The sequence below is a fragment of the Piliocolobus tephrosceles genome, unplaced genomic scaffold (genome assembly GCF_002776525.5).
Source record: "Piliocolobus tephrosceles isolate RC106 unplaced genomic scaffold, ASM277652v3 unscaffolded_46168, whole genome shotgun sequence".
NCBI classification, from domain to species: Eukaryota; Metazoa; Chordata; class Mammalia; order Primates; family Cercopithecidae; genus Piliocolobus; species Piliocolobus tephrosceles.
The window spans coordinates 5,605-15,851 of NW_022331163.1; the positions used below are offsets into that span (position 1 = coordinate 5,605).

General features: G+C 57.7%; 1 protein-coding gene across 3 annotated transcripts; it reads left to right on the forward strand.

The window, feature by feature from the left end:
* The first annotated feature begins 393 nt into the window (after window positions 1–393).
* On the forward strand, window positions 394–10,247 carry LOC113224741 (NUT family member 2D). 3 transcript variants are annotated; one of them, XM_026453864.1, is made up of 8 exons: window positions 480–597; window positions 2,639–3,338; window positions 5,293–5,421; window positions 6,362–6,501; window positions 6,944–7,026; window positions 7,072–7,329; window positions 7,816–7,932; window positions 9,484–10,247. In XM_026453864.1, exons 1-8 carry the CDS (start codon window positions 582–584, stop codon window positions 9,520–9,522), a joined length of 1,482 nt encoding a protein of 493 aa, XP_026309649.1. In that variant the 5' UTR covers window positions 480–581; the 3' UTR covers window positions 9,523–10,247. The 3 variants fall into 3 exon arrangements, with proteins under 3 accessions (XP_026309650.1, XP_026309649.1, XP_026309648.1); XM_026453863.1 differs by lacking the exon at window positions 9,484–10,247 and adding an exon at window positions 8,267–9,040; XM_026453865.1 differs by having other exon boundaries at window positions 394–597; window positions 6,944–7,329; window positions 9,484–9,522.

A 10,247-nucleotide genomic window follows, 5' to 3' on the forward strand; every position in this document is an offset into this window, starting at 1 on the left:
GCACACAACCACCTAATAGCCTGGATCGGCTGAGACCATCCTGATTTCAAACAGCCAGTCCCCTTGTCTTCCTAAGAACCCCTGTGTTTTCAGACTGAAAACATGTTCTGAATTGTGTTCAGGAAGTGCATCCCCTGTTGAAATTCATCAAGAGTGGGAAAGAGCCAAAGTGGGAAGGAGCATGGGTTGATAGGCACAAAAGTAGGTCTGTTGATAAAGAATGGAAGTAAAGGGGAAATCAGGTATAAGCTTTTGCTGTGAGTCAGGACAATTTGAAAGTTGCCTAAAGAGATGCACACCATCTGTGTTGCTGCTGTCCAGTTCGAAGGGAAACTCAGGTTCTTGCCTAATGGCTGAAGCCCTTCACAGAATGTCCCCCACCCCTACCAGCTGCCCACTGCCCCTCCCCCTCTGCGGAATGTCTGGGGTCCTATGTTCCAAACCTATTTAAATTCAAATTTTCACTGCTCCATTTGGACTCCGGAGCATCTGCTGAGCCAGGTCGCTCTCTTGGTCCTACCCTTGACTTTTCTCACTGCGGAAACTGCCAGACAGCGGTGGTCAGTGCCCAGCCTGAGGGGATGGCTTCAAATGGAGGTGAGCCCGTAGGGATGGGGGCATTATCTGAGTCTGCCCTGCCTCAACTCCTTGGGAATTCAAATTTGACACTGCCCCTGGGGACAGTTGATAGGGCTGATGTTGAGGAGGGAGGGAGCACTGGGTGTCCCCAAGGACATCACACCTGGGGATGGCCATGGCACCCTGAGTCTGTGGTTAGGGAGGACGAATCCTTAGAGGTGGACCAAGATGCTTAGGGGAATACACCATGTAGGGGAAAGGATGGAGTGGGTGGATTGGTCCTTTCTGGAGGGAGACAGGTCATGTCATTGTGTGTTTGTAGGGAGTGGTGGGATTGTGTTGTGATGGCGGCCCCGGGAGGATGACAGGCAAGCCTGAGTCCTGTGCCGTGTCTTCAGGCACCTGGAAGGTGCCCTTCCAAACTGTTCAGATGGATTTAGACTGGGGTTTTCTAGATCTTAGGGAGGAGTGGGGAGAAGTGGTCTCAGCCAGAAAACTGTTGGGTGGGTTAACTGTGACAGACCTTGTAGTGACTGGGTGGGCGAGGCTGGGGGCTGCTGTAACTGCCACAGCCCAGAGCCTCTCAGCTCCCTCCCAGAGCTGGCTTCTCTGTCAGTTCAGGTAGCTGTTGGCTTTGATTTAACAGGGGTGGGGGCAGATGGGGAAGTTCAGGCAACACAGGGCCTGGGCTTCCTGAGTTGTTCTGAATTGCTTGCCCTTTTGTGGAAGCTCAGGTCTTCAGACCCACTTCCTCTTGTCTGCTAGCTCATGGCCTGTCCTCTGCACTTTGTGTTATTGTGGAGATGAAGAATTTGCTCCTATTCCATTTATACAACCTCATGAACGGGGGGACAGGTGTGGATTCTTGCTGGTTCTCAGTGGAAGGGTCTGGAAAGGCTGGTTTCTACTCCTTCCTCTACTCCTTAAGTAGAGGAAGGAGAGTAGCGCACAAATAGGAAGATGATTCTCTTAATATTATTATTCAAGTTATGATGTGCATGTGCTGTATCCCTTATTCCCCTTGACTAGAGACTGCATGAGGTGCTAGTGAATAGGGATGAGTTCCAGACAACTTTGCCTCACCTGGTCCGTGGCCCAATAACCTCTTGTTTTTGGTTGGCCATTATGTTCAGTTATTGGGAGCTCAAAGGAGAAGGACCAGAGATGGGCTCCTTGTCCCACTACCTATTGTAACCTGAGCAGCAGCTATGAAAATCCCTAGACACCTCCCCGATAGCCCTGCTGCTCACCATTTGCTGGCTGTGTTCTAATCGTGTGCAGCTGTTGCTGGCTGTGCAGTGACACTATCTCAGGGGACTCCACCACTGCCTCTCAAACCTCTCCCTGGGAACAGAGCTTCCTGAGTGGCAGCTGGGACCATCGAGTACTGAGGAAAGGGTGGCCCGAATCTGACCCCTATTTAGCACTTGCTGTTGGTGGTGCCAGGACAATCACTTGTATGCTGGGCATGAAGAATTGTGGATTATCTTCAGGGTTTGTAGGGCACTGGCTTGGGAAAGATTTCCATCCAGTGGTTTTCTTTTGTTGTGTTTGAGCAACGAAAGACAGGGGTTTACAAGAGCTTCAGGAAAAGAAAGATTGAAGAGGAGATGGGGCCATAATATTCAGAAGCTCCTGACTTCCTGTCGGCCTTCTGAGTGCCAAGCACTGCCCTGGGGTAGGCCCCTCACCTGTTGCTGAGCATACTGAGGACCACCAAGCTGCTGAGAGACTCATCCCTGACCCATGGCTTGGGAGATCCTGTGAGGCTGACAGAGTCTGCCAGGGACACCCGAGGGAGACCCTTGGGCAGTGAAGGCTTAGCTGTTGCTTCTTGGGACACAGGGGTCAGGGAGTCTTGGTGACCGGGGCCAGGCTCTCTAGTGGAGTGAGTCTCCCATGGAGGAGTGGAGCATCCAACGCACACTCAGGGACACTTGCAAGCTGCACAGTTTCCCTGTCACATGCCCTCAGCTATTGGGACTCCCCTCTGATTCCCCAGTGACTAGTGTGGACCTGGAGACCCCAGCTCATTCACCTCTTTCCTTTGTCTCCACAGCATACCCAGTGCTGGGACCGGCCGTGACCATGAACCCTGGCACCTCCCTGTCTGTGTTCACGGCTCTGCCCTTCGCCACACCTGCTCCCGGCCCAGCACACGGGCCACCCCTCATGACTGCAGGGGTTCCTACAGGCGGCCCACTGGTGCTGTCTGCCTTGCCCAGCACATCTCTGGTGGCAGGACAGGATGGCCACGGCCCAAGTGGGGCCGCGGCTTCCAACGTCTTTGTCCAGATGAGGACAGAGGTGGGGCCTGTGAAGGCCCCTCAGGCACAGACCTTGGTCCTAACTCAGGCCCCCCTCGTCTGGCAGGCTCCAGGCACCCTCTGCGGAGGTGTCGTGTGTCCGCCTCCCCTACTGCTGGCAGCTGCTCCTGTGGTGCCTGTTATGGCTGCCCAGGTGGTTGGGGGCACCCAGGCCTGTGAGGGAGGCTGGTCCCAGGGCCTTCCTCTTCCACCACCACCACCACCGGCTGCCCAGATGCCCCGCATCGTGTCTTCAGGGAATGCTGGGCCATGGCCACAAGGGGCTCATGGAGAGAGCAGCCTGGCTTCCTCCCAGGCTAAGTCCCCGCCGGACAACTCCTGCAACCCCAAGAGTGTCTATGAGAACTTCCAACTCTGGCAGCACTACAAGCCCCTGGCCCGGAGGCACCTTCCCCAGAGTCCTGACACCGAAGCACTTTCCTGCTTCCTCATGTGAGTGCCCTCGGGGCACCAGAGCTCGTCCTGCAGCTCACATGTAAAGAGGCTGCTGGATGGACAGGAGAGCTTGTTCATCCACTGTTCAGGGGAGCTTGCAGGGCGGTTGTGAGGGTGATGAGTTGCACTGTGGGAAGGTACATTTTCAACAACATTAATCTGGCTGCAGCTCAGGACAGACTGTCAGGGGCCTCATCTCAACTGCCTGTCACTGTCCCATGAGTCCAGTCAATCCTTACTTTCAATCATTTTCACAACAATGTTTACAGAAGACCCAGATCAGAGAGGGTTTCTGGTGTGACGTGAGCTACGGTTTGGGTTTAGGTCTTTGAGTACACACCCCAGTACCCCTCCTTGAACCCAGTATTGATAGCCAGGAGCACATCACATCAGGCTGGGAGGAGGAGCTGCAGGGCCCAGAAAGAACCTGGTACATGCCCGCAGTTCTGCTGAGGTCCAGTTAGCACAGCGGTGGTGGAGGAATGGTCTTGGGCTCCACCCTGGGGTGGATGCTGGGCAGGTATTTGTATCTTCACCCTCAATCCCTCCTAGAAAAAGGGACAATGATGCGTCATTCAGGGAATGGTGAAGAGATGACTTGAGCTCACATATGACATGCATAGCACAGTGCCTGGAACATGCTATGACACATTACGTGATAGCAATTATGATTACTGTCCCCATTACTATCATTATCAGGACTAGGCCATCTAGGAGAGAACTCCCCAAAGCCACAGGCTCCAGTGATAGCTCTGAGTACACCACGAGCCCAGCAGCCCCGGGCCGTGGACTGTGGTGACTGTGAGGCAGCAACATCAGCATCTGGAAGAGTTTGTAGTTTCATTCCCAGTCCCTGCCTCTCTCCACACTGCGGTGCCTCTGTGACCCTGTGTTTCCCGCTGATGAGCAAACGGGAGCTTGAGCACATCCACCTTGCAACACACTGGCCGTTCCGCTAGGGAAGTTCCCTGCCTGGGGTGTAGGTGAAAGGCGGCCCCATCTTCATCCCCAACAATCTCACTGCCCCCGCACCCTGGAACAGGTTGCATTCCCCCTTGGAGCGGAGTCCCGGTGCACTGGGGACCCCGATTCTTGGAGTGGAGCTGCCCCAGGCTCACAGGCCTTTGCCATGTCTCCTGTGGGACTGTGGGAAGCTGTACCTGGCTGCTTGCAGTGGGCTTGGACACGGCTCTGCTTTGGTTCTAGATGTGTGCTCCTGCTCCTCATGCTCCGGGACCCTGAGGCTGCGTCCCCAGGGGCTGCCTTACTCCAGAGTCCCCAGGAAGCTGGTTCAATACTCAGTCCTGACCCTGGAACCTGCACTTTAACCCTTGCTCCCAGGTCATTCTGTGTGCACGCTGTCTCAGTCAGCTCAGGCTCTGCGGTAACAAATCCCATAGACTGAGTACTTTGCCAAGACACATCCATGTCTCCCAGTTCCAGAGGCCAGAAGTCCCAGATCAAGGTGACAGCAGATTGGGTGTCTGGTCAGGGCCCTCTTCCTGGCTGGAGAGAGCTGCCTCTGGCTGTGTCCCCTTGTGGCTGAGAGGAAGAACCCTGGCGTCTTCTCCTGCCCTTATCAGGGCTCCCGATTCCATGTCTGGGATCCACGCTTATGACCTGCTCTGACCCTGACTGCCTCCAAATACTGACACACTGGCCCTGAGGGCTTCAGCACAGGAGTGTTGGGGGCACACATGTTCCACCCGTAGTACTGAGTTCACTTCTCAACACTGAGGACCCGAGGGGCAGTCGGAGAGGCCACTTGGTAGCTTGTGTTGATGTTTGATCTTGCAGTCGTGTCCTGGGGCCTGAGGAGCCCACATGGGGGAGAACAGGACAGGGACATGGCAGGACAGGTGTGGGGAGCACAGGGGCCAGGTGTTGGGACCAGGTGGGCGTGGGATGAACGGTGGGCTTATAGACTGGGACTGACTGCACTGGTTTACAGCCCAGTTCTCCGATCCCTGGCCCGGCGGAAGCCCACCATGACCCTGGAGGAGGGACTGTGGCGGGCCGTGCGGGAATGGCAGCACACAAGCAACTTTGACCGGATGATCTTCTACGAGATGGCGGAAAAGTGAGTCTAGGGTCCTGGGGGCAGGGCCCGCATGGCAGGGTGAGAGTGAATGACAGAGGCCTGGTGGCCGTGGTGGCTTCTCAGCATGGAGCATGAGGAGGATGTGGACAAACACGAGACACTCTGGGCCCCTGGCTCCCTCAGGAAGCTGCTCCTACCACCTAGAGTGCTCTGGGCTCTCAGTCCTGCCCTATTGGGAAGCAGCCCCTGCCTGGCCTGGGGCCTACCCCTGCCTTGACACTGGAGGTCATGGCGGGAGCAGCCAGCATCACAGCCCAAGTGGGTCACCTCCAGCTGTGGGGATGAGGAGAAGGGGTGCTAGTCCTCACAGCAGTGGCCAGAAGTCGGTTTTCTCCCATCCCAGCCCAACCAGGGAGTTGGGTCGGGGAGACCTGTGCCCAGGACACCATGAGCCCCATCTCTGGCCTGACCGCCTTTGCTCCTGGGCAGTCCCCTCCGTGAAGACAGACAGACAGTAGCCTCAGGGGAAAGGGACCGTGTCCTCCGGGCTCAGCTTGTGCTTCTTCCTGATCATGGGTCTCCCAGGCCTTGTGCCCCTGGGTTATCTTTGAGGGGCCCACAGTCCCAACCTCAGGACCCCTGCATCTGGGCATCATCCCTGACGCCTTCTGCCATCAACCCCACCCCTGGCCAGCTGAAACCTGGAGAAGGGATCCCCTGGGACCCTCCTGGACATCGTGGCCCTGACTTGAGTCAGGAAGCCCCATTGATGCCATGGGCTCTGCAGGGGCAGGGTGAGGGAGGGTGAGCCCAGAACTCTGGGAGCAGCTCCCTCCTGGGGCTGGGGGATGGCACCTAGTGAAGGCCTGGACAGTCCCCCGGAGGCACTTCCTCCCATCCCTGCCCTCGGCTGCTGCCTGGTCCTGGGGGAAGGGGGCCTGGACCCTCTCAGCACGGCCTGGGCCTCCTTCACCCCCAGGTTCCTGGAGTTTGAGGCTGAGGAGGAGATGCAGATTCAGAAATCGCAACTGATGAAGGAGCCCCAGTGCCTGCCTCCTCCAGCCCCACCAAGGCTTGAACCTCGAGGACTTCCAGCCCCTGAGGTGGACAAGCAGCCAGGTATGGCTTCCCACATTCCCACAGGAGCCATGGCAAAGGCCACAGGGGCCAAGGGAGGCCACTGTGCCCACACCACATGCTTCCCTTCAAGAGGGAGATCTTCTCCCTCCAACAGGACAACTTCCGGGAGCATATGTTGAGTATTGACCTGGTCAAGTTTCCTAGCTACTCTCTCCCCTCGCCCATCCAAAACTCCACATACGCTCTGCCCAGGAAGCAGGGATGAGCGAGGAGAGTACACGGCATATTGGTGGCTCTGAACTTCCTCCCAAGTGATGCTGTCTCAGATGTGTCCCTCCTGCCTCCTCCAGGGTTGCTGTGGTTCAGGTGGTCCTGACCCACCTGGGACCCACTTCACATCCCCAAGCCCTGCCCTCCCCTGTGTGGTGCAGGCAGGAGGAGTGGCCCTCACCACACCCATCCTCCTCCCTCTCTGCCTCAGTGTACCTTCCCAGCAAGGCCGGCCCCAAGGCCCCGACTGCCTGCCTGCCACCACCCAGGACCCAGAGGCCAGTGGAGACCAAGGCCCGCCTGCCACCACGCAGGCCCCACCGGCGAGCAGAGACCAAGGCCCGCCTGCCACCACCCAGGCCCCAGAGGCCAGCGGAGACCAAGGTCCCCGAGGAGATTCCCCCAGAAGTGGTGCAGGAGTATGTGGACATCATGGAGGAGCTGCTGGGGCCTCCCCTCGGGGCCACAGGGGAGCCCGAGAAACAACGGGAAGAGGGCGAAGTGAAGCAGCCACAGGAAGAGGACTGGACACCCCCAGACCCGGGCCTCCTGAGCTACATTGACAAGCTGTGTTCCCAGAAAGACTTCGTCACCAAGGTGGGCTGGCCTGGAGTGCTGGGGTCTGCAGGATTCCAGGGGGTAGCACTCCCAGGTCCTTGGAATTAAGCTCTGTTCCTTAGTTACTCAGCAGTGCATATATTTCCATGGATTTGAGTGTCAGTGTATGTGACTGTGTGTGTCTGTGTGTTGCTGTGTGTTTGTGTCTGTGATTTGTTACTGTGTGTCTTTGTGTGTCTGTGTGGGTGTGAGTGTGGAGTGTGTATGCTAACTGTGTCTGTGTCTTTTCCTGTGCTGTATGTGGGTCTGTTTGTGTGTCTGTGTGTGGTTTGTGTGTCTCTGTCGGTGTGTGCGTATGCTACCAGGTCTGCGGTCTGTGTCTGTAGCTGGTGGTCGCCATGATATGAGACAGCCCCAGGAGGGTGGGGACGAGGTGCTTGCAGCTTTCTGCATCTCTTCTGGGTGTCCTTGGCTCCAGGTTCCTCCCTGCCCAGGAAGCTCACGCCTTCTTCCTTCTGTTTCCAGGTGGAGGCCGTCATTCACCCCCGATTCCTGGAAGAATTGCTTTCCCCAGATCCACAGATGGATTTCTTGGCCCTCAGCCAGGAGCTGGAGCAGGAGGAAGGACTCACCCTTACCCAGGTACCCCAGGGGCAGGAGGGACCCAGCACACAAGGCTCACCTGATTGTCTAACCCCACCCTGCTGGGGATGCTTGGCTTCTTGGGGAGCCACTCCGGGGTGGGAAGATGCAGGTTCAGAGGGAGTAGGATGGAGAGGAGCCAAGGAGGGGAGTCAGGATGCAAGCTGCAGTGAGGCCCAACGGGATGCCCACCAGAGCCACACCCTCTCTCTTTGACATAAAGCCCAGCTGCCTCAGGCTTCCCTGCCTCCCGCCCAAGTGTCCTGGTCTCCACCACGCTGGGCTCTGCTCACACCCGGGGTAGTGCCAGTAAGTGCCCCCTTTCCTTCCGCAGCTAGTGGAGAAGCGCCTCCTACCCTTGAAGGAGAAAGAGCATGCGAGGGCAGCCCCTAGTCATGGCATGGCCCGGTTGGACTCAAGTTCTTCTAAGTTTGCAGCTGGCCAAGGAGCGGAGAGAGACGTCCTTGATCCCCAACAAGGGGTTGGCATGGAAACCTGCCCACCCCAGATGGCTGCCCGGGACCCTCAGGGACGAGGCAGAGCCCGCACTGGCATGTGCAGGTCCAAAGACTCTGCTGCGCTTTTAGGATGTCAGGATTCCCCTGGGCTGAGAGCTGCCCGGCCAACCTCTCCTCCCCAGGACCACAGACCCACGTGCCCCGGCCTGGGGACCAAGGACACCTTGGATCTCCCTGGAGGGTCTCCTGTCAGGGAGTCACACGGGCTGGCTCAGCGGTCAAGTGAGGAGGAGGAGCTCCCCAGCCTGGCCTTCCTCATGGGTCCCCAGCACAAGCTGCTGCCCTGGTGGCTACCCCAGAGCCCTGTCCCTGCCTCGGGCCTTCTCAGCCCAGAAAAGTGGGGACCCCAGGAAGCTCTTCAGTCCCAATCTGCTCAGAGAAGAGGCCTCAGCCTAGCCACAAAGTCCAAGAAGCGACCTCTCTTCAGAAGCCCATCCCCTGCTAAAAAGACACCCCACCCAGGGCCTGGGCTCAGGGTCTCTGGGGAGCAATCCCTGGCTTGGGGGCTGGGTGGCCCCTCACAGTCTCAAAAGAGAAAGGGTGACCCCTTGGTCTCCAGGAAGAAGAAGAAGCAGCATTGTAGCCAATAGGGGCTTCCGGGCAGGTTCTCTGGTGCCAGTCCCCAAGGGTCTGGCATCCGATGCCCCAAAGCAGTCAAAAGCTTCTTCCTCCCCCATGCTGATCTTGCTGGGCCTTAGCTTTGGAGGATAGGGGAGGGAGGGAGGGGAGGGAGGGGGTGGCTGAAAGGGGAGGGCAGGGAGGGAGGGAGGGGAGGGAGAAGGTGGCTGAAAGGGGAGGGCAGGGAGGGAGGGCCTGGGGGGAAGGGGCTGGGGGGTGGGAAGCAGTGCCTTGGGGGCCTTGTGTGTAAATGTGAATAAATGTAGTTGTGTTGGAAAATGCTGTCAGGCTGCTGCCTCTGTCCTCAGGGCTGTGCTGCTCCGAGGAGGGTATCTGTGAGGGAGGGCAGAGGAACTGGGAGATGCCAGGCACTGGAAACCCACAGGGGCTGGCCCCACTTTTTCCCCCGGTGTAGGGAGCCCCTTCAGTTGCACCAGGGACTGACAGATGCTGAGGAAGCCCTGATCCCTCCCACCACCCACTCACAAGGCCCTGCCTGCATTAGGGAGGCTTCTTGGGACCTCCCATCATTATCAGTATCCCCGGAAAATCCTGGGATTGAAGAGAGCTGGCTGGCTCTTGTTCTGCTCGGTGGGATCTGAAGAGAAGGCAGCCACCTGCAACATGGACATGGGGAGAGGCAGCCGCTCCTGCTTAACCCTCATCAGGAAGAGCGCAGGCACTGGGCTGAGCGGAGACGTTGAGGTGACCGTCCACATGGGTGTGTTTGGGATACGACGATGGATGGGGAGCAGGGGAAGTCCCTCTGCCTGTTTCTGGGCAGGAGAGAGTCTTATCCAACTAGCTGAAGCAGATGCTCCTTGCTGTGGCCACAGGGACTGGCCTCAGGGGCCCTCAGGGTCCTCCATGGAGCCCCCCACAGCTATGATTCCCTTCCCGTATGATGACTGAACTCATGTGGAATTGATGTAGACACAGATTTACATTGGTATCTAAAACAGTTCCCTTCCAATACACCATCATCAATGGGAACAAGCATGACCAGCCCACCAGGCACAGGGTGGGTGTCTGCTAGTTCCAGGACCCAGGGAGCTGGGGCCCAGGCTGAGAGGGGGAGAGGGTCAGCCACCCTTCTGCCAGGCACAGACCCCAAGGGCAGAGCAGGGGCTGTCTGGGATGTGGCACTGGCTGTCTGGAAAGTGCCCTGGGAGTCGGGGG